General features: G+C 41.1%; 1 protein-coding gene across 1 annotated transcript in view; it reads left to right on the top strand.

Annotated features, from left to right (window-relative positions):
- Positions 1-24,598, top strand: part of shtn3 (shootin 3) — a 147,894-nt gene that overhangs the window by 74,987 nt on the left and 48,309 nt on the right. Inside the window, exons 3-7 of the mRNA XM_072263611.1 lie at positions 2,735-2,829; positions 3,128-3,284; positions 4,612-4,709; positions 7,474-7,555; positions 17,128-17,222. Coding sequence (XP_072119712.1) covers positions 2,735-2,829; positions 3,128-3,284; positions 4,612-4,709; positions 7,474-7,555; positions 17,128-17,222 — 527 coding nt within the window. The remainder of the gene's footprint in view (positions 1-2,734; positions 2,830-3,127; positions 3,285-4,611; positions 4,710-7,473; positions 7,556-17,127; positions 17,223-24,598) is intronic.

The raw sequence follows: 24,598 nt of genomic DNA, 5'->3' as shown, positions 1-24,598 counted from the left end.
GACTTCCTGAAGTGAGGGCGTGGAATAGCACAGTAAGCATTCTTGATGGTGGTGTAGCAATGGTCTAGTGTGTTGTTTCCTCCAGTACTACAAGAGATCTGTTGATGGTAATTGCTTAGTGATTTTTTTCAGACTGGCCTGTTTAAAATTCCCCAACACAATGGTGAAGGCGTTAGGGTGCGCTGTTTGGTGCATGCTGATCCCATTGCTGAGACCATCTAGAGCCTGCTCGACATTGGCCTGAGGTGGAACTTAGACCTCTACCAAAATGATCCTGGAGATCTCCCGCAGTAGATAAAATGGACGGCTCTTTATTGCAAGATATTCCAGACCTGGTGAGCAAAATTGGGACATCACCGACACATTAATACACCATGAGGAGTTAATCATGAGGCATACATCACCACCTCTGCTTTTGAAAGACTCGACAGCCCTATCCTGACTGTGTATAGTGAACCCGTCAATCTGAACCACTGCGTCCGTACGTAAGGGGTTAACCAGCATTCCATTAAGCAGAGGACGTAAGCAGCCCTAACACCACTCTGATACAGCACCCCAGCTCTGCGGTCTTCGATTTTTTTTACTAGAGACTGTACGTTTGCCAGCAAGATAGATGGTACTGGAAGTTGAAAACTCCGTTTTCTTAAACGCACTTGTATCCCTGACTGGCAGCCATGTTTCCTATAAGGAATCTGGAGAGAAGTATACCCACAATCGGCATTGTTTCCATCAGTTTTAGGCAGCGATAGATTATTCAATCACATTGAGGCATCTTTATTAACTGAACAGTCCTCGGAAGCATTTGTGATTCTTAGCTGTAACAGGCTGAAATGGGAATATTTAATTGTACCCATCGAGCTGTGCTGCACAAGATCACCTTCAAGGCGCCCCGGAAGTAAATCTAATTTTGCAATGAAAAGTTTAAATAAAATTATAAAAATAAAAACTTAAAAATTAAATTGCAGACATTAAAAATTGTTTTCTCACTGTAGCAAAACGTAACCTGAAATAGAAGAGTGGAGAGAAAATTAAGGCTCTTCCTTAATGAATGGGAAATACTTCACTAGCTCCTAGAAAGGAACAGGGATGTTGAGTTAAGTTAATGGACCAGTAGCTCAGGGGGCAAATTTGCAACCTGGAAACCTTCATTCAAATTCCACTGGCAGCTGTGGAATTTAAAGTCTGAACAATAACCTGGAATTATACTAGAAAGCAGCACCTTTTATCTCTGTTTCAAACTTGTATGCAAACTCAACCCTTGGTTCTTCCATGATAGACTAGATTATTAAACTTTGGTCAACTTCTGGGTAGATGGATCATGGACCACCTTTAGTTTACAGCCAAACAGCCCACAAATGTAGGTACAGTTTGTAACACTCCCTATTGTAGATATGACTGTCCCACCAGTGATGGAGGAACAGAGATGTTTCCAAGTCAGGATAATGATGGGTTTGGAGTGGTGGTGTTCCAATATTCTGCTGCCTTTGTTCTTATTGGTTATTGAGTCAATGGGCCTGGGAGCTGTTGCTGTAGAAGCCTGGGCAAGTAACTGTTGCAGTACAGAGCAATGGTTCAGAAGGAAATGAATGATTAGGGTGGTGGTCAGGGTTCCCATCAAGCAGGCTGTCTTGTCCTGAATAAAACTGAGGTTCCTGAGAGGTATTGAAGCTCTACTCATACCAGTAAGGTATATAAATTTCAGACTTATGCCCTGTAGATGTTGATCCAATCACAAACAAGAGAAAATCTGCATATGCTGGAAATCCGAGCAACACACATAAAATGCTGGAGGAACTCAGCAGGCCAGGCAGCATCTAGGCAAAGAGTACAGTCGGGAGGGTTTCAGCCCAAAACGTCGACCGGATTCTTTTCCTAGATGCTGCCTGGCCTGCTGAGTTCCTCCAGCATTTTGTGTGTGTTGCCCCGTAGATGTTGGAAAGGTTTTGTAGGGTCAGAAGGTGAGTCACTTGCCCATGATATTCAAACTCTGACCTACTCTTTGAAGTTCTAGTCAATGGTGATCTTCAGGATGTTGATGGCATAAGACTTCACAATGATGATGCCATTGAACTTGTAAGATAGTTAGATTCTCATGTTGAAGTTGGTCATTGCCTGGCACTTGTTGGTGCAGATGTTACTTACCATTTATCAGCCCATACCTAAACACTGTCCAGATCTAGCTCCACATAGGCATGGACTGCTTAATTTTCTGAGGCATTGCAAATGGATGTTACGTATTCATCAGTAAACATCCCTTTTTCTGGTCTCATGATGAACGGAAAGTAATTGATGAAGCAGTTGAAGATGATTGGGTCTAGGACACTGCCCTGAGAAACTCCTGCCAAGATGTACTGGGCTGGAATTATTAACCTCCAACAACTACAATCATCTTCCTTTATGAGGCTCATATGATTGAAAGTGCAGTAATGTCAATGAATGTGTAATATACTGTATGTTTATTATTTGCAAATTGGTACGTGATAGGTTCTCCCTTCACCTTTTTTGTATTTCAGCTGCATTTTGTATTAGATTCACACTCCGCAGTGTAATATTTTCTGAGATAATAGAAAGCGATGGGATCATCCAACTTCAACAAGCACATTTGTGTGTTTCAGAGGATCAAGTGGCAAACTAAGACTGCTGTCGATTACTGTTACAGATTAATGAACTTCTTTAGGTTTCCTGAAAAGAGGGAGAGGGTGATTTTGATGAATTAACCTATCCCTTCTCACAGTTTCACAGATGGTTATAGAAGAAGTCAATGCTCTTCACACACAATTAGAGATTGAAAAATCCTGTCGAGAGAATGCGGAAGTCTTAGCTACTAAGGTAACAATACCTCTTATTAAACTCATGCTTCTAAAGTGGGGGGGGGGGGGACAATGAACGGGAGCTTTAGAATGGTCAAACGTTCTCAGTCTAATTAGGCATGGAATAAAACTGAATGCAGAATCCATATTAAATACTTATCAGTATTCAGAGATTTGAGGAAATATCAGAAATTGTCTTCAGAGTGAAGTTAAGTGCATGAATAGTGAAACGTCTTGCTTCTTATGACATTCCAGGTCACAAAGTGCTTTTTTTGTGTGGTTATGACGATCTTTCATCCAAAGACTTATTATTGCAGCTCAGTCACGAAAACAAGAAGCTGAAGTACCTCAGCCTAACATCACGAGTGTGCCTCGATGACCTTTTGCCCAGCATCTCAGATTGCGGTGCTACAGAGGAGGAGCCACAGGACACCAGCCCTGACCCCTACATTCAGTATCAGCAGCAGGTTAAAGGTGAATACCGATTCCTGTGCTAAAACGGGAAGCGGAGGAGGAAATATTTCCCACCTGCAATGTGGCAGGGAATTGAGGCAGGGTTCATATATTTTAGGGAACTGACAGAAATATTAGCTGTGAGTTGTAGATGTTATTTTTCACCCAAGGTGTAGTTGGGTGTTTGCAACTTACTGCCTTAAATGCTGGTGGAAACAAAAAGTCTTATGACATTTAAAAAATATTGGGATGAGCACTTAAAGAAAAAGATTTCGGATTGGGAACAGAATGCCAGGAATGATCTAAATAACTCACTTTCTTTGTGAATACAACTGTCTGAATGGCTTCCTTGTATGATGTAAACATTTGATCCGCAATTTGCAGGGTGTGGATTGTGCATACTCAGATCTTTGGGTATCCAGGTGTTACTTGGACTATCCACTTGAAAGACAAAAGTTGGGCGTCATAGAGTTTGAACAAGAGGTCCCGGCGCTCAGTAGTTTTCATAATTTTCCACAGACTTGAATTACTCGAGGAGTGTTCCCAGCCTTGCCTATTATTGCCGTTGGGTATGCATCAATGTCAGGTTTACCAACACTACTGCACCAGTACCACAGCGTCACATGAAGCAAGGAGAAGGGTACACTTAACAGTTGTGAAATATCATTCATGTCATCAGGCTTCAATCATTTCATAACAAAGTGTGGCCAAAAATATCCACTTCCAATACTCCTCCAGCTGACCCCGTGCATAATTTAGTTGTTCATGAGTTATAAATCTTAAGGCTAAGTTGAGTAATTGGGCAGGTGTTACAACCAAGAGCTTTACAGAAATTCCATTGACCAGAAGCCTCTATTTTAGAGCCTATAGCATGTTATCGTGCAACATTGGTGAGCAAGCACCCCCCAAAAACCAAATGGTGAGTTGTTTCAGGACCACCTTCAGGATTTAGGATTTATGAAGTGCCTAAAATATTCTTAATTACTCCTCTCTTAACCATCAGTCCTTGGTTCAGAATCAGGTTTAACATCACTGGTATGTGTTTCCTTGTCTTATCCTTCCTGAAGTCCACAATCTATTCTTTGGCTTTGCTGACGTAAAGTGCAAGGTTGTTGCTGCATCAGCACTCAACCAGCTGATCTGTCTCACCCCTATATGCCTCCTCGTCACCATCTGAAATTCTGCCAACAATAGTTGTGTTGTCAGCAAATTTTACAGATGGTCTTTCAGGTTGCTGAATAAAAATGATGTTCAAGAGGGTCTTGAGATGAACTTCTGATAGATATGGGAAGCTTGAGTGAAGGAGGAATCTGATTGTTTCTTTATCGTGATTTGCCTGTGTCTGCAGATCTGCAGGAGACTGTAACACAGCTGCTGGAGGAAAAGAAACAGCTTGCTGGTCAAGTGCACGAACTACAGAACAATATTGAGGAATTAACCACCAGAGTAAGTGCCTTACAATTCTGAAGTATGAAAACTGTGTTGTGATTTCTCCCCATTTGCAGAATTAGCCTTAGCAGACTTTTCAAAGGGTAATCATATCCAGGCTAAACTAGCTGGAATGAGCTGACATAGTGAATATTGGATATTGAATATTGAATATTGGATAATGAGTTCATACAATGATCTCATGATATGAACAAGCTGCCAGTCAGCCTCTGAGCTACTAATCCTGTGCTCAGTTCCGCTCTGGGCTCTGCAGGTTTAGAATACCGACGCTGTACATTATAGAAATGTTCTGTTCATGAACTACTGAAAGGAATAGTAACCAAATGGGTGCAAATCTTTCACGTAACCCTTAACCAAAGAACAGCTTGGGTGGGGGGGGGCATACAATTCATTAAGTGCTTCAGGTTTCACATGACTTTAACTACCTTATATGTCTATCAAACATTTCCTCCTTTAAGATGCACTCATTGTTAACCTGCTGCTAGCTGTCAGAGGACAAACAGTAACACTGGACAACAAAGGTTTTGCTTCCCGAATACATTTGGGTGTATCTTATATGTTTCAGGCTATGGATCATGAAAATCACCATAAAACTTCCCTAACATGCACCATTTTTTCAAATTGCCTATATTTGTTATTTCAATTCGTAATTCAAGTCAGAATAACTGATGCCAAGAGTTGTTGGTCCACAAATCAAACAGGTCATCAATGATAGGCAGTTCGAAAAACTTCTAGTGGGACCAGAGAAAATCGCATGGAAGGCGTTGAAGGATGTTGCTGAAAATTTTCTTGGCAACTACAGAGCACCAAATTACGTGCAGCTGGTTGATAACATGATTCAAGCATACAAAACTATGAACATGTCACTAAAGATTCATTTTCTGCATTTCCGTTTAGAATTCTTCTCTGCAAATCTTGGCACTGTCAGTGACGAGCATGGTGAAAGATTTCACCAGGACATTGCGGTCATGGAGAAACGGTATTAGGGCAACTGAAATCCATCAGTGTTGGCTGATTATTGTTGGAGACTTAAATGAGAAGCCTCAGACACTGAGTATAAATGAAAATCATCAACAAAACTTTCTAGCTTAGTTGAACCATTGCAAAACATCAGCATCATTATGCAATTATATGCATTATATTCAATAAAAGTTAATTTCTTGTTTCTCCAAATTCCTATGTGATAGTCTGAAATCATATTTGTTTTTAGCTTCAAGTGGTCTATCATAAACAATAAAGATTTCTGAGGAAGCAACACTTTTGAAAAAAAATTGTTGTCCAGTGTAATCATAGTCCTTGAATATATTTATCCTAACATATTTGTGAGAGTCCAATTAGCTGCATGGAAATACAGAATGTTAAAATGTCTCTAGACTTGAACCAACACTGGCAGAATAAAAAAAGTGTTTATAATCACAAAGGTTTTTAAATGTATCCCATCATTGAAGTTCCTCTCACTGTCTACAGCTTGTGAGCTTAATTTAATTAGACTTCGCAGTGTGTCATAAAGATTCAACAGTTTGGGAAGCAGAAGGCACTGGATTTGTCTTCCTTTGTATGCTGACAGATAGGATGCATGACAGATGATCTCACCACCAATTTTAACCTCGCCACAGTAAAATGTTAACTTTCTTATGCATTTTTGAATAACATCTATCTGGTATGTTCAAAATCTAGTTTAGTACTGAAACACTTGAATCTGTGATCTCACATAGTCCATTCTAATGTGTCAGAATTTTGATGAATAATGTGTTCTTTTGGTCATTTATATTCCGTTTGGCTATATTGATATGATGAATCACTGTTATAGATGTAATATGCATTCCTTTGAGAGATAATTCTTCTTATATAAAATTAATCTTACCTTCAGGTTTCAGAGACATAACTCTTACAAGCAAATGATGCATTTACACAACTTCTTTCATCTTTCAGAACTTTGAGATGCTACATTAAATAATCATTTTTAGATTTATTTCTTTAATTTTATAATCATCTCTATATTTATCCAAAGCCCTAAAGCCATTTAATTTCTCTTTCCCCACTCCCACTCCCACCCATGTTATATCTGGAACTTTTGGTATCAATCAAAAGTAGGCAGAATGGGGCCATGATTAGTGTTTAGTTAAAATAAAGTAGCCTATTTGCTGCTGTCCCAGTCAATGCAGACGTGAGAGGTGAGGATAGACAAAGGGATATTGTTACCTGAGGTCTGAGCAGTGGCAGTTTCAGAAACACAAGAGAGGCTACAGGTGCTGGAAATCCAAAGCCACACACACAAAATGCTGGAGGAACTCAGCAGGTCAGGCAGCATCCGTGGAAATGAATAAACAGTCGACATTTTGGGCTGAGCTCCTTCTTCAGCTGTTTCAGAAAATGTGTGGAAGACTGAAACATAAATGATAGATGGCAAAGTGAATATCATCTATTCACACTACCATCCAGAGTGAAATTTGTCCTTTGTGCATGTTTGCAATTATATGTAATAATGATGAGCAAAGCATCCTCCCCATAGAAATTCAAATGTTTAAACAGATTTAAGATGAATTTGGTAAGTGTAACATAGAGTATTAAGAGTGATCCATCATTCAGATGTGAAGCCCTTCCTTGTCACTGTGTGCGGAGGTATACTTTGGAGCATCATAGATGTGGTGAGCCATCATAGTTTGTGACATCTACAAATCCTTGTGATTCATCTCAGAATAATAAATTTACTGGATCAGAAGTAATATTAGTGAGACCTGTGTGTACAATTCTTTTTTAGCTGGAGAAAGAACAAGCTGAGATGGAAGAGCTACAGAATGTGCTGGAAAAACAAGCCAAAACAATCAAAAGTTTCAACAGGGGTGAGTTCAAACACTGGGCTGCCCTTCTGGAGAACTATAGTTTCAAATGCACCTGTTTAGTTACCAGTTTATAGCTTGTATCTGAATCACTGGCATATGTCGTGAAATCTGTTGTTATGTGACAGCCCTACGTTGCTATGCATAATTATGAAACTGAATCACAGTAAGGTGAGTGTATGTATATGCAAACGTACATGCACATATACACACACACACACACACACACACACACACACACACACACACACACACACACAGTTTCTGAATCATTGAGTGTGTCCCTTCAGGCTCCCGTACCTCCTCCCTGATATAACCATATAACAATTACAGCACGGAAACAGGCCATCTCGGCCCTTCTAGTCCGTGCCGAACTCTTACCCTATCCTATTCCCACCGACCTGCACTCAGCCCATAACCCTCCATTCCTTTCCTGTCCATATATCTATCCAATTTAACTTTAAACAACAACATAGAACCTGCCTCAACCACTTCTGCTGGAAGCTCATTCCACACAGCTACCACTCTCTGAGTAAAGAAGTTCCCCGTCATGTTACCCCTAAACTTTTGTCCTTTAACTCTCAACTCATGTTCTCTTGTTTGAATCTCCCCTACTCTCAATGGAAAAAGTCTAACCACGTCAACTCTATCAATCCCCCTCATAATTTTAAACACATCTATCAAGTCTCCCCTCAACCTTCTATGCTCCAAAGAATAGAGACCTAACTTGTTCAACCTTTCTCTGTAACTTGGGAGATGAAACCCAGGCAACATTTTAGTAAACTTCCTCTGTACTCTCTCAATTTTATTGACATCCTTCCTATTCAGTGACCACAACTGTACACAATACTCCAGATTTGGCCTTACCAATGCCTTAGACAAATTCAACATTACATCCCAACTCCTATACTCAATGCTCTGATTAATAAAGGCCAGCATACCAAAAGCTTTCTTCACCACCCTATCCACATGAGATTCCATGTTCAGGGAACTATGCACCATTATTCCTAGATCCCTCTGTTCTAAAGCATTCTTTAATGCCCTACCATTTACCATGTATGTCCTATTTTGATTAGTTCTACCAAAATGTAGCATCTCACATTTTTCAGCATTAAACTCCATCTGCCATCTTTCAGCCCACTCTTCTAACTGTCCTAAATCTCTCTGCAAGTTTTGAAAACCTACTTCATTTACAACAACTCCACCTATCTTAGTATCACCTGCATACTTACTCATCCAATTTACCACCCCATCATCCAGATCATTAATATATATGACAAACAACATTGGACCCAATACAGATCCCTCAGACACACCACTAGTCACCGGCCTCCAATCTAACAAAAAGTTATCCACCACCACTCTCTGGTGTCTCCCATCCAGCCACTGCTGAATCCATTTTACTACTTCCATATTAATGCCTAACAATTGAACCTTCCTAACTAACCTTCCATGTGGAACCTTGTCAAAGGCCTTACTGAAGTCCATATAGACAACATCCACCATTTTACCCTCATCAACTTATGGTAGCAATGAGAAGAGAGCATGTTCTGGGTGATTGGGTCCTTAATGATGGATGCCGACTTTTTGAGGCTTCGTTCCTTGAAGATGTCTTGGATGTTTGGGAGACTAGTGCCTGTGATGGAGCTGACTGAGTTTACAACTTTCTGCAGTTTCCTTCAATCCTGTGCAGAGTGTCCCCGCCACCCCCCCCCCAAAGCAGACGGTGATTCAACTGGTTAGGATGTTCTCCAAGGTACATCTGTAGAAATTTGGGAGAGTCTGAGGCAATGTTCCCTCTAACTTTTAGTAGTCAGTGTGTGCAAAAATCTTATGTTGTGCAAATTTTTTTTCCTGTGACAAAAGTATGTGCGCACTGAATGCACACATGGCACAGTTTATGTAGGTTTACAAAATATTTGACATAAAACTGCACAAAACAACAAAATAACATACATATTTAAGTCACTCAGTTATTTTTTCTCTCTCCTGTCTTTGGCATTTACCCATTCTTTGTAAACTTTATCTAGACTAATAGAATTTCCATCCAATTGATAGCTTTTGATTCTCATTAACATATCCAAATGGCATTCACCTAAACGGTTTCTCAGCTTTTTTTTGAGTTGATTCATTAGGCTAAAACCTCGCTCACAGTCCGCACTAGACACAAGAAAGTTTCCCCCAATGTCCATCAACTGTGCAAGGTCGCAAAACTGTTCATTTTGAAGTACAAATGCCACCATTTGAGTGAAGTTTGAAATCAGTTTGGATTTAATTTTTTCTTGCATGGAAAATTTGAAATCATTAAACTGTCAAACTATTACAGTATTTTCAGCTAGAAAATCATGATATTTTAGACATAAGGCATTAACTTGTTCATCGCCAAATGTGAAGTCACAATCTGCAATTGCGGAGAAATCAAAAGCTGACCATTGTTGTACCTCATCTTCAGGAAACCTTTCTTCTAAATGAACACAAAGACTATTTATAAACGTCAACGGCGAACTTGTATCTACTGTGACGTTTTCTTCACGTTGTTGGCTTAGCAAAACTTTAACTTTGTCATTCCACAAAACACTGTCTCCCAGATACTGCTTTCTCATATTGTTAATTTTGACTCACACAAAATGAAATGAATCAATCGGTGACGTGCATTACGGTATTTCAAAAGCCGACTAACTAGTTAACAAAAACATTTAACTAAAAGATTATTTTCAATAAATATAATTATTAATTATTACGTTATTTTAGGTAACTAACCTTTTGTGCGCACATTAATTTCCTTTGCGCACTGGTTGAAAAACGTGCGTGTGTACACGCGCACATCTTAGAGGGAACATAGGTCTGCGGTGACATCCCAAATCTCCTCAAACTCCTGTGAAATATAACGGCTGCCATGCCTTCTTTACAACTACCTCAATATGTTGAGTTCATGGTTGATCCACGGAGATGTTGACACCATTGCTCACTCTTTTCAAACCTGACCCCTCTAGGGACTGGAGTGCGTGATCCTTTGTCTCACTCTTTCTGAAGTCCACAATCAATTCTTTGGTTACTCTGTATGGGCACAGTAGTATTCCAATTATATTGCTGGGTTCATAATACAGAGGCAGTAATTAATGACTACTCATGAGCCAAATCCCAGCACAGCAATTCTGAATTTAAATTATTAGGTCCATTAAATCTGGAGAAAAACACTATATGATGAAACTTGTGCTAGTTTACTGACTGACTCTAGGTAAAGAGATCTGACATTTTTATGGCTCCATTGCAACTGATTGACTATTAATTGCTCTTGAACTAGCCTAATGAACCATTCAGTTGTATTCAAATGTCACCAAAAAGAATAATCAGATCAAAACAAACAGATAACCCTGATGCAACCCAGTTACACAACAAAAATGCACCCAGCATTTCAAAGGCCTTTTCACTTATTTCAGATTTCCAGCACCTGAGGGTTCTGTTTGATTTTCATTTTTGGTGATAGTTAGCAATATGGGCCAAAATTGAGAAAGTTCTCCCAGTATGGTGCTGTCATTCTTTTTCAGTCACCTGGATCTTTTTAAATCAGTGAGCCAGGATGTACCCTTTTTCTGTGGAATTATAGACCCAGCAGAAAATCATGTCCAATCAGAGGACTGTGGGAACAAATATCCTTGGAAGTCCATCACATTGACTCTGGACAAAATGAAATCTCACTGCATCAGGTTAAATATGGACAAGGACACCACTGATACCATCTGTTAAGTTTGTTCTTAATAAAAGACAACATTTGCATGGGTTTAAACGCTAACAGATTTATTAACAGTCATGGCTTCTAGCTCCACACTCTTAGCGCACACTCCCCATTCACCAATGTCACTTCTGGTTCCTGGTGAACCACCTATATTGCACACTGGGAAGTGAAGTTCTTTATTATGTACACACATAATAACACATCTTTTCCCTTAAAGAAAACAAACACAAAACTATGTCCTCAAAAACCTGCAAGAAATATAATGCTTTCCAGCAAAGATATTTACATTAATGTCAATTGAAATGAGTTTTTCAATACTGATAGATACATTAACTTCACTTGTAATGATCAAATACAGTCGCTTATTCACTCTTCAACTCTCAATCAGTCTCCGAGGTGGTTTGATTATCCTTTTTGGTCTGCTAATTGTTTCCACAGATGTCTTGCTTTCACTTGCTGTGTTAATACCAATATCCTTTTAGGAACTTTGATCGACATGTTCATTTCCTTCACATCCTTCTGCCAGGATCCTATCTGTTCATCTCTGTTCTTGCTGTGTGACCATAATTCACTCCCTGTGCCTCATAATGGAGCCCTGAACTACATCCATGTGATTAATGCACAAGTTCCAACTGATTCCGTCTCAATTCAGAGGTCCTTCTGTTGACTATGTATCATAGATAGCAACTCCTCCTGTTGGTTTGTGTTAAACTGTTGCTGTTGTTCTGACCTTTGGGTCTGTGTAGTCTCCCTATCTTCCTTTTTATTTTCCCGCTTCAACTTCGGTGAGGATCGTGGAGATATTTTTGATTTCCAGTCTTTAACTGGAAGTTGATGAAAGACAGATTTTGAACCAAAGCTGCAGGATGTGGAAGCAAGGTTGGTGACTTCTTCATCATGATCACTGTTCAGCAGTGGCAACTTGACTGTCATGCTGGTGTAGCTGGTATGGCTGTCTATAGAAGGTGGAGTTCTTGTGCTTCTCTTGCATAACCTCTCTGGAGCTCTCATGGATGCTGTTGCAAGTCTCTCAAGTTACATCAAGTAAGCATCCGAGCTGCTCAAAGACATCTGCATACTCTTCTATGAGTGTTGTGTGGTCCTCTTTGGTGTGTGAAGTCACGATGAATACACTTTGCAGCAGGTTGAAGGTCACATGCAATCAGACCTAATACTGGCTGTACTCTCCTTTCCACAATCAGTAGCTATGCCTTTAGGTGCTGCCCCTTGTGCTTGAAGGTCACTATACACCCCCCTTTTACTGGAACACTCTTTCCAGTATAATCTGTCACTTCAAACTTCACTGCGTAAATCTTGCTCTTTATTTTGAGAGTCTTGTAATCATCCACGGGTAACAGATTTACCTGGGCTCTGGTGTGAAGCTTGAATGGAATTACTGTCTCGTTCACAGTCACTGGAACAATCCATTCTGTCTTACTAGCACCAGCAGCCTGGAGAGAATCTACAAGGACTACCTCCATTTCTTCATCAAACATGTGCACCTTTCTCTTGGTAGCCCTGGCTTTGCAGCACTTTGCAAATGATTCTTCTTCGCACAATTATTACAGGATTTTCCATGAGCAGGACGCATCTTTGGGATGTGCCTACCTCCTCATATTCTGCATTTGCTGTTTGAACCTACCTCTTTGCTATGCTGTTGCTTTGGGAAATGGCTTGTGCTCTGCCTCTCTGTTTTCATAGCATGCTTGATTGTTTCTGCTCTGTGCGGCTCCTTAGCTTGTGCTCGTGTGGTCTCCACTGTCCTACATATATTCACAGCTTTTTCTAGTGTTAAGTCTTTCTCTCAGGGCAATCATTCAAAGACTTATTTGTTATTATCAAAGTATACAATTCTGAAATTCTTCTTCCCTAGATAGCCACAAAACTAAGAAAAAAAAGAACAACCATCAACCCTGAAATCCCTCCTCCCTGCACAAAAAAAGTAAACAAAAACAGAACAGGCACATCAACCACCAAATCTTTCTCCGAGAATGTTATCTGGGATTCCATAAATTATTTTGTCTTTAACTAGTGAGTCTCTCAAATCTTCAAACTCTCAGGACTTACTCAGTGTGTGAAGCTTAGCTAAGTACTGGTCAAAGCTAACACCTTGTTTCTGGTCACAGGAGAAGAAATTATATCTCTCAAATGTGATGTATTTTATTTGGGACCAAATATTCCTCAAATTTTGTCATCAGAGTCTCCAACATCAAGTCTGTTTTATCAATTTGAAAGCTGTTGTAAATGTCCAAACATCTTCACCAATTAAGTGTAGAAAGATAGACGCTTTCAGTTTTTCATCTGCACCCACCACCCCTCCCCCCACCGGCTCTACTTGCTGCCAAATATATATGGAATCGTAATCTGAAGTGCTTCAGGGCATCTGTTAGGTTGCCAGTAAACTGCACAGGTGCGGGAGGACGGGTTATCCATTGAGGGCATTACTAGGCTCTCGCCTCAATTTCCTTGTGAACTTTGAGACAGTATGTTCTCTTTGCTGGCAGCATCTCTCCTTCGGAACCAGCATCACTTTCTTAATCGCTTGCAGTATTCAGTTAAGCTTCATATTTAGACCTCAGCCGACTTCTGACACCATGTTATGTTTGTTCTTGATAAAAGACAAACTGTGCTTGGGTTTAAAACACTAAGAGATTTATTAACGGTTACGGCTTCTAATTCCACACTCTTAGCATGCGCTCCCCGTTCACCAATGCCACATCCAGTTCTGGGTGAACCACTCACGCTGCACATTGGGAATTGAAGTTCTTTATTATCTACCCACATAATACATCATTTATTGCCCTTCCAATCTGACACTGAATATCATTTGAATCAATAATTTTTTGGTATGACCATTCCTTATTACTACATATCACTACTTAATACTGTTTTGGGGGTCAGTGAACAAATTGGGCAGGTGGTAGGACAACCTTGATTCTTGATTACCTGACTGGCAGACCACAGTATGTGTGCTTGCAAAACTGTGAGTCCGACAGAGTGATCAGCAGCACTGGGGCTCCACAGGGGACTGTCTTGTCTCCCTTTCTCTTCACCATTTACACCTTGGACTTCAACCACTGCACAGAGTCTTGTCATCTTCAGAAGTTTTCGGTTGACTCTGCCATAGTTGGATGCATCAGCAAGGGAGATGAGGCTGAGTACAGGGCTACGGTAGGAAACTTTGTCACATGATGTGAGCAGAATGTGAGCTTAATGTGAAAAAGACTAAGGAGCTGGTGGTAGACCGAGGAGAGCTAAGGTACCAGTGACCCCTGTTTCCATCCAGGGGGTCAGTGTGGACATGGTGGAGGATTACAAATACCTGGGGATACGAATTGACAATAAACTGGACTGGTCAAAGAACACTGAGGCTGTCTACAAGAAGGGCCAGAGCCATCTCTATTTCCTGAGGAGACTGAGGTCCTTTAACATCTGCTGGACGATGCTGAGGATGTTCTATGAGTCTGTGGTGGCCAGTGCTATCATGTTTGCTGTTCTGTGCTGGGGCAGCAGGCTGAGGGTAGCAGACACCAACAGAATCAACAAACTCATTCGTAAGACCAGTGATGTTGTGAGGATGGAACTGGACTCTGTCACAGTGGTATCTGAAAAGAGGATGCTATCTAAGTTGTATGCCATCTTGGTCAATGTCTCCCATCCACTACATAATGTACTGGGTGGGCACAGGAGTACATTCAGCCAGAGACTCATTCCTCCGAGATGCAGCACAGAGCGTCATAGGAAGTCATTCCTGCCTGTGGCCATCAAACTTTACAACTCCTCCCTTGGAGGGTCAGACATCCTGAGCCGATAGGCTGGACTTATTTCATAATTTACTGGCATAATTTACATATTACTATTTAATTATTTATGGTTCTATTACTATTTATTATTTATGGAGAACTATAACGAAAACCAATTTCCCCCGGGATTAATAAAGTATGACTATGACTATGACTAACAGGAGAGAAATTCCTTCTTCACCCACCCAACCCTGGCTTCACCAGTTTAACTGTTGCAGATGCAGTGGTCCGCGATACTACAGGGTGATACAAGAGGTGGTAGGGTTGGAGCCAAGTGGAGGGAATGAAGGTGGTAGGGATGGGGCCAAGTGGTGTAGGTAGAGATGGTGGGAATGTGGTCATGGGGAGTGAGTGATAGGAATGGAGCCAAGGAGATTGGAAGTGTCAGCATTGAGCTGTGAGTAGGGAGTTTTGACAGGGATGGGGCTAAAGGGGATGGGTGGTAGCAGAGAAGTTCTGGCAGCTTGGAGGCAGTGGTTGAGTACTTTTTAAGAGACAGATCTACAAAATGGCACAGCAAAATGATGAAGACATCCAATTGTCATTGTGTGATATTTCATGCTATTTGCCTGGTAAAGACAGGCAGAGATTTTGAGATTATTGCTCCTTGAAACTAGGCAATTTCCCTTCTAGTCATCCATCAGTGAGATTCAATGCTACCTCACCGAAAGATCTGCAGAAAGTCCATGAATTTTAAACACTTTGGCCTCAAATGTACATTCTTTCAATTACTGCAAATCAAAATTAACTTAATTTACTGTAAGGTAGGGAGTATTTTAAAGCAATGAAGTGTGTGTGTGTGTGTGTGTGTGTGTGTGTGTGCGCGCGTGTGTGTATGCACACATCTCTGGGTGTGAATGCATTATAAAACTCCAATTAGAATTTGTCCTGCATTAAAAAATGCCAAAACATTTGACTCATGGTCTTGTTGCTAACAGGCTAAATATTAAAATGTATTGTGCATTTTTTCAGAACCTGGGACAAAATAATCTCTTGTTATTATTGTTAATATACCTTGGTGATTCAGTGCAAGAAGATAAATTAATTTCATTACCAACATGATAAAAGCAGTTATAAACTGGTAAATCCAAGCACAGGCACTGACCGCTCAAGCAAATTTTCAATAAGCCACACACTCAGTGGTTTCCTATAAAATACCCCATACCGCACGAGTCACCAGACTTCAAATGTACTTTGTTGGGTGTGATGTGCTTTCAGAAAGATTTAGAAGTTGGATAAATTTCATATTTTCTCTTGTTTTATGTGGTCTAGTGCTTGTATTCTAACACTGACAGCTTTATTCAAGTGATCTACCAGGTAGCAGAGATCCCTGCCCTTCAAAATGCTTCTGAGAACTGGACTACCTGCAGTAGGAAGCTCAAGACACTGGAGAGATAACACCAATAGTCTCTACAAAACCTTCTAACTATACTGGGCATACGAGTAAACTAATGGCACCTTCCTCTCCCAGGCCAGTATGTGCAGCATTTACTTATCATTCCTGAACAAGTGCAGCAATCTCAGTTTCCTGTGACCCTCTCGCACATCACTACTCATGAAGCGGTTGAGATGATATTGAGAACCTGACATCTAGGTATCTAGAGCAACTATAAACCCTGATCAAACAACAGGAGGACACCAATTAACAAGCTATCCACCTGTCAGGAACCAGCCATACCCAGTCTGCGACTTCCACATTAGCCTCATCAGCCACCTCAGAACTCACAGAACTGGAATGGAAGAAAATTATCCACATAGAATGGATGAGAAATTAGTTTTATATATTTCTGAAAAAATGTTCAATACCAAGCTAAAATGTTCAGTATATTTAATATAAAATTCAATATTTTGGTCAAAAGTAAGACTCTTCAGGGAGCCTTTGAAAAATGTGCCAAAAATGAAACAACACTTGGAAGGAATTTTTGCAGTTTCAATAGTGCTAAGAGGAGCCTTTTTGGCTTTTAAGTGTTCATAAGGATTCTCTGCTGGATATATGGGTTTGCAGTAACCTCTTTGTGCAATGTTTCCTGGACCAGTGTCCACTTTGGCTACCCAGGAGTATGAGGAGCTGAGGCAACAACTGGATCTGGAACAGAGCCTGAGGCAGGAGGCCGAATCCTTTGCTCATGAGGTAGGTGCACAAGGGCAACCAGAAAAAGACATATGTCTTGGGGAAGTGGGGGTGGGGGTGGTTAAGCTGCTTTATTGAAACATTGTGGATGCTGTTCTTGTATTAAACATGCATGAATGAGCTTACTTGACCATGCAATGTTTGTTAAGTGTCCAGTCAGAATATTGCTACTGTTTTTGAATTACTAAGAATGTTCATCCGTGATTGAAGGTGAATAACAAGCCATCACAGGATTAATGTGAAGATTGCAGAATGGAAAAGGAGTCTATTTAGTTTCAGTGAGTAATGAAAATGTTATTACAGTGCATACTTGAATAGCTATTATAAACTGTTCCCTCTCACAGACAGTGAAAGAGGGTATTCAAAACACAACCTCACCAACGCAGACCCTCCAAACAAACACATGTGGTTGGAGAGAGAAACTGAGAAAAATGACAGTCATAACAAATGGTGTTATTGACGAGCAGGTCTCTTACTGTGTGCAAGCTTTAAGCACAATAGTGATTATTTTTCAAAAGTAATCCATTGATTGTAATGTATTTTGGTAAGTTCTGAATCATGATCAGGTAGATATTTCTTGAATTGACTGTTCTTTGTCATTTGTGGAGAACTGTGCCTCAGTGAAATACAGTGGATTAAGGTTAATCGGGACACATTGGGACTAGAACATTTTGGCCCAATTAGCTGAAGTTTCACAGAAAAAGATGTAAAAAAAGACAAACTACCATTTAACTGAAGCTACGTCCACACTAAGCCGGATAATTTTGAAAACGCCGGTTTCGAGTAAAAACGACAGGCGTCCACACTAAGCGTTTTTCAAAATATCTCTGTCCACATTAGATGGATATTTGGGCGAATCTCCTCCTACTGGGCATGCGCAGGACACACACAGAAAACAAGCGAAGAGGAAACTGTGTACTTGGCGCGTGTTTGTCCAGTTCCGGAGTAGAAAAAGTTAAAAGGAATTGCTCTTGGCTCTCGCGCAGGAGGACTTAAAACTAAAAAAAAACAAGTACTGGAGTGTATGGAGGCAACCGACAGGGAGTTCACGGACAGTATGACCCGGCTGATGACGAACATTGAAAAACTAACTAACTCTGTTGCATTAATAAAGTACCCTGTTAAATGTATAAAAACATGTCTGCATCAGTGTTATCTTGTATTTCCATACAATGTTACATTAGGCTGTTACACATCTATTGTCAGAGAAGTACTTGCACAAATAGGTAAACCTCCTTGGTTCTTGGTTCTTGATCCTCCAAAATATTCTGCATGGAATTTAAACTGGGGGTGGCGGAGGGTGCTTTCTGTCCTTACCTTCATGCAAGCAAGGACAGAAAATAGGGCAAAGTGAGTATACTTATTTATTCAGTGAGGTATGGGTCAAAGTATTTGGTGAATACCTTTCTAACTCTTCTTGCTTCAGTCTCGTTGCCGTCTGTTCTGAAATTGTTAGGTTCTGCGAAGCACAGAATCAAATATCGCTGTGATGATTGTACGCTCTAGTATCAACTGCTTGGTGACAATAAAGTAATAATAATAATAAAACAATGAAATGCCGGGCTGCCGCCATCTGTTGCGGCACATCATGACAGCGGTTTTGAAAATCTCCGGTTACCCCGCTGCAACGGATATTAGGCGTTTTCAGATTTATTCACTCTGGAGACCGTTTCTGAAAATCTCCATTTTTGGGGGCTGGAAATGTCGGCTCAGTGTGGACGGAAGGTCAAAACGAAGAGAAAAAGCTTCGTTTTCAAAATTATTGGGCGTAGTGTGGATGTAGCCTGAGTAACCACTTATGAATTTAAATGAAATACAGAACAAATTAGAACACTATCAATACTCTGGAGGTTGTCCACGGTATCTGCTGATGACAAGAAACCTGTGTAGGCCAGTTTTTTAAAGTGGAAGCGCTGCTGTATTGGGGCAGTTCCACTCTCTTGACTTCAGACGTCCGAGTCCAGTGGGAAGAATAGATGCCACAACAGGTCTCTTCCCTGGTTGCAATGGATGACCGTAATGTCTTTTATGCCTCGGCGTTGCCCTCGCTCTCTGCAGAACCGCCTTCCCAGCCATTGGATCTCACTGTAGATCTCACCCACCCAGTCTACTGTCACATGCTAGGACAGGCATGTCCCTATCTTACCAGAGTATGGAACCCGCCGGCTCCCCTCACCTGGCTTAGTTTGCCTGTCAGAGTGGTGCGCTGGGATGTGGCCACTGTCAGGTTGAAACAGCTACTTGGAGCCACAGGTGTGAGATGAGTATCCAGTGTGGACCAAAGGGAATGTTGAAGATGACTATCGATACCTTAACTTCTTTGTATTGCCAAACTCGTTGAAGTGGTGAAATTGTTTCATTTTCACTCCCAACCATTTTTGGCATTTCCAAGTCTGAATGCGGTGAGCAAGACAGTTCTGAATTGTCTTATTGTTTATTTATTGCCAACTATCAGTGACAAAAGTCACTGCATTTTGAACACAAGCGCATGTAACTGATGCTACTTAAGAACTGTTTGCTCTAAGCTCGGTGTAGTATCCAAAGCCCACATGATGTGCACACGACAGACAGTAGTTAGAAAATAATAAAATATTGCCAAGCACATTTACATGATATGACTGTGTCCACGGCGATATGCCAACACATAACACACCATTTTCACTGGAGAATTGTTCTGTCCAGTAGAATTGTTTGTGGTTAAAAACATCTGCGGATAATAACCCTTAATGCATGGTGATTAAGCTACTGGATTAATGTCCTGGTGTTTGGAAAAGTAACATGAGTCAGTTGGCATTAGACACAACCAAACCATAGTATCATTGAGGTTTGAGTTTGAGCACATCTACGTGGAGCACCGTCACGAGAAAGAATCATCCTTTATCAAGGACCCTCACCGTCCAGGCCACATCCTCTCGTCATTACTACCATTGGGCAGGAGCAAAAGAGGCCTTTGGTCCAATACCGCCAGTTTCAGGAACAGTTATTACCCACATGGATAATTCTGTTCACCACAACTATGAACGGATCCCTCAACCTACTGACACACTTACAACAGCTCCACAATCATGAGTCTACAACTCGTTCTCAGTATTATTTCCTCTATTTGCACAAATTGTTTTCTTTTATACATTGTTTGTTAGTTTTTCAAAAATTCTATTGTATTTCTTTATTTTTCTGTAAATGCCTGCAAGCAAGGTGGTATTGTATATGTTAACATAGAGTATATATACTTTGACATTAAATTTACTTTGACTTTGAACACTGATGCTAGCCATTTAAAGACATTATCTTCATTGAAGACAGTTTGCTAAGCTTTAATTAATTAAAGTTAAATCAGAGCTGAACAGCATTTTCACAAAGCAGTCATTGGTAGGGGATTCCAAGATATGTTTTCATACTGCTAACGTAATCACTTTATAATCAAGTAAAACGGTTTGCGAAGTATTTTTTTGGCACTGTAGCATGTTTCTCATTCCTTTGTAACTTTATCCCTTGCATCCTCTGCTCAAGAGGATATGTTTACTCGTCCAGTATTGGTGATTCACCGCAGGCTTAACTGATAAATACCAATAGACATGTGAACTTCTAACATGAGTCATGATGAAAACCACTTCTACTGACTCTTGTCAAGACCTGTGTGTCAGAACAGTTGTAAATCTTATTTTTATTTGCCCGCAGTTGATTTGGCAAATGCTTCAGCACCCTGTGCCATGGTGCACCGCCCAGTGCAGATTGGGAAATGGTTTCAGAAGAAAAGATGAGTCGACTGAATTAAATTCCAAATTCATTTGAAAACACTTTTAATTGCATGTATAGGTGTAAATGAGCTTCACCCACAGAATGGAAAGTACTTATTTTAGACAACAACACTGTGACCATGATTACCTATTTCATTCATTGTCGGCTACTTTGTCCTTAGGCCTCTGCCCTATTTCTACAGAGCTCTATCATTTCCTATAGAGTTGTTATGGCATATGTTCAGGCTGTGCCGTATATTTCAGTTTAGGCCCATTTCGCCGATCTTTCTCTACAGTCCTCCAAATTACCTTCCATCAACTCCTTTAGTAATTCTGAATGTAGAGTAAAGCCTAACTCAAAATTCACTCTGAACTGAAGCAACTCATCTCCTTCCCATTTATTACTCTCTTTCTCAGACCTACACCTCCACGCTTGTCCTTCTTCCACTCCTCAGAACAAAGGACTGTACCTGGTCCGTTTTCAACATCCTAAATTAACTGTAGCTTTGAAAAAGGTAGTTATTGACAAGGTATGGCAAATTAGAAAAATGTGACTATGTTTTACCAAGGATATTTCATTTTTTAGAAACATAGAAAGCCTACAGCACAATACAGGCCCTTCGGCCCACAAAGCTGTGCCGAGCATCTCCCTACCTTAGAAATAACTAGGCTTGCTATAGCCCTATATTTTTCTAAGCTCCATGTATCTATCCAAGAGTCTCTTAAAAGACCCTATCGTATCCGCCTCCACCACCATTGCCAGCAGCCCATTCCACGTACCCACCACTCTCTGAGTAAAAAACTTACCCCTGACATTTCCTCTGTACCTACTCCCCAGCACCTTAAACCTGCGTCCTCTTGTGGCAACCATTTCAGCCCTGGGAAAAAGCCTCTGACTATCCACACGATCAATGCCTCTCATCACCTTACACACCTCTATCAGGTCACCTCTCATCCTCCGTCACTCCAAGGAGAAAAGGCCGAGTTCACTCAACCTAATCTCATAAGGCATGCTCCCCAATCCTGGCAATATCCTTGTAAATCTCCTCTGCACCCTTTCTATGGCTTCCGCATCCTTCCTGTAGTGAGGCGACCAGAACTGAGCACAGTACTCCAAGTGGGGTCTGACCAGGGTCCTATATAGCTACAACATTACATTCGGCTCCTAAATTCAATTCCACGATTGATGAAGGCCAATACACCATACGCCTTCTCAACCAGAGTCAACCTGCACAGCTGCTTTGAGCGTCCTATGGACTTGGACCCCAAGATCCCTCTGATCCTCCACACTGCCAAGTGTCTTTCCATTGATACTATTTTCTGCCATCATATTTGACCTACAAAAATGAACCACTTCACACTTATTTGGGTTGAATTCCATCTGCCACTTATCAGCCCAGTTTTGCATCCGATCAATGTCCCGCTGTAACCTCTGACAGCCCTCCACACTATCCATAACACCTCCAACCTTTGTGTCATCAGCAAACTTACGAACCCATCCCTCCACTTTCTCATCTAGGTCATTTATAAAAATTACGAAGAGTAAGGGTCCCAGAACAGATTCCTGAGGCACTCCACTGGTGACCAACCTCCATGCAGAATATGACTCGTCTCAAACCACCCTTTGCCTTCTGTGGGCAAGCCAGTTCTGGATCCACAAAGCAATGTCTCCTTGGATTCCATGCCTCCTTACTTTCTCAATAAGCCTTGCATGGGGTATCTTATCAAATGCCTTGCTGAAATCCATATACACTACATCTACTGCTCTTCCTTCATCAATGTGTTTAGTCACATCCTCAAAAAATTCAGTCAGGCTCATAAGGCACGACCTGCCCTTGACAAAGCGATGCTGACTATTCCTAGTCATATTATATCTCTCCAAATGTTCATAAATCCTGCCTCTCAGGATCTTCTCCATCAACTTACCAACCACTGAGGTAAGACTCACTGGTCTATAATTTCCTGGGCTATCTCTACTCCCTTTCTTGAATAAAGGAACAACATCCGCCACCCTCCAATCCTCTGGAACCTCTCCAGTCCCTATTGATGATGCAAAGATCATTGCCAGAGGCTCAACAATCTCCTCCCTCACCTCCCACAGTAGCCTGGGGTACATCTCGTCTGGTCCCAGCGACTTATCCAACTTGATGCTTTCCAAAAGCTCCAGCACATCCTCTTTCTTAATATCTACGTGCTCAAGCTTTTCAGTCTGCTGCAAGTCATCCTTACAATCGTCAAGATCCTTTCCCATAGTGAATACTAAGTAAAGTATTCAATAAGTACCTCTGCTATTTCCTCCGGTTCCATACATACTTTCCCACTGTCACACCTGATTTGTCCTATTCTTCCATGTCTTATCCTCTTGCCCTTCACATACTTGTAGAATACCTTGGGGTTTTCCTTAATCCTGTCCGCCAAGGCCTTCTCATGGCCCCTGCTGGCTCTCCTAATTTCCTTCTTAAGCTCCTTCCTGTTAGCCTTATAATCTTCTAGATCTCTAACATAACCTAGCTCTCTGAACCTTCTGTAAGCTTTTCTTTACTTCTTGACTAGATTTATTACAGCCTTTTTACACTACTGTTCCTGTACCCTACCATAACTTCCCTGTCTCATTGGAATGTACCTATGCAGAACTCCACACAAATATCACCTGAACGTTTGCTACATTTCTTCCATACTTTTTCCTGAAGACATCTGTTTCCAATTTAAGCTTCCAATTTCCTGCATGATAGCCTCATAGTTCCCCTTACTCCAATTAAACGTTTTTCTAACTTGTCTGTTCCTATCTCTCTCCAATGCATTGATAAAGGAGATAGAATTATGATCACTATCTCTAAAATGCTCTCCCACTGAGAGATCTGACACCTGACCAGGTTCATTTCCCAATACCAAATCAAGTACAGCCTCTCCTCTTGTAGGTTTATCTACATATTGTGTCAAGAAACCTTCCTGAACACACCTAACAAACTATCCCATCTAAACCCCTTGCTCTCAGGAGATGCCAATCGATATTTGGGAAATTAAAATTTCCCATCACGACAACTGTTATTATTACACCTTTCCAGGATCTGTTTCCCTATCTGCTCCTCAATATTCCTGTTACTATTGGGCAGCCTATAAAAAACACCCAGTTAAGTTATTGACCCCTTCCTGTTCCTAACTTCCACCCACAGGGACTCCATAGATAATCCCTCCATGACGTCAACCTTTTCTGCAGCCTTGACGCTATCTCTGATCAATGCCACACCCCCACCTCTTTTGCCTCCCTCCCTGTCCTTTCTGAAACATCTAAAACCCGGCACTTGAAGTAACCATTCCTGTCCCTGAGCCATCCAAGTCTCTGTAATGGCCACCACATCATATCTCCAAGTACTGATCCACACTCCAAGCTCATCCGCTTTGTTCATAATACTCCTTCGGTCTGAGTGTGTCCCTTCTCTATCACCTGCCTATCCTCCCTCTTGCACTGTCTACAAACTTCCTCTATTTGCGAGCCAACCTCCTCTTCCCTAGTCTCTTCAGTTCGGTTCCCACTCCCCAACAATCCTAGTTTAAACTCTCCCCAACAGCCTTAGCAAACCTCTCCGCCAGGATACTGGTCCCCCTGGGATTCAAGTGCAACCCATCCTTTTTATACGG

This window comes from Mobula birostris, chromosome 7, assembly GCF_030028105.1.
Source record: "Mobula birostris isolate sMobBir1 chromosome 7, sMobBir1.hap1, whole genome shotgun sequence".
NCBI lineage: Eukaryota > Metazoa > Chordata > Chondrichthyes > Myliobatiformes > Myliobatidae > Mobula > Mobula birostris.
This window is presented reverse-complemented; position numbering and strand designations above follow the sequence as displayed.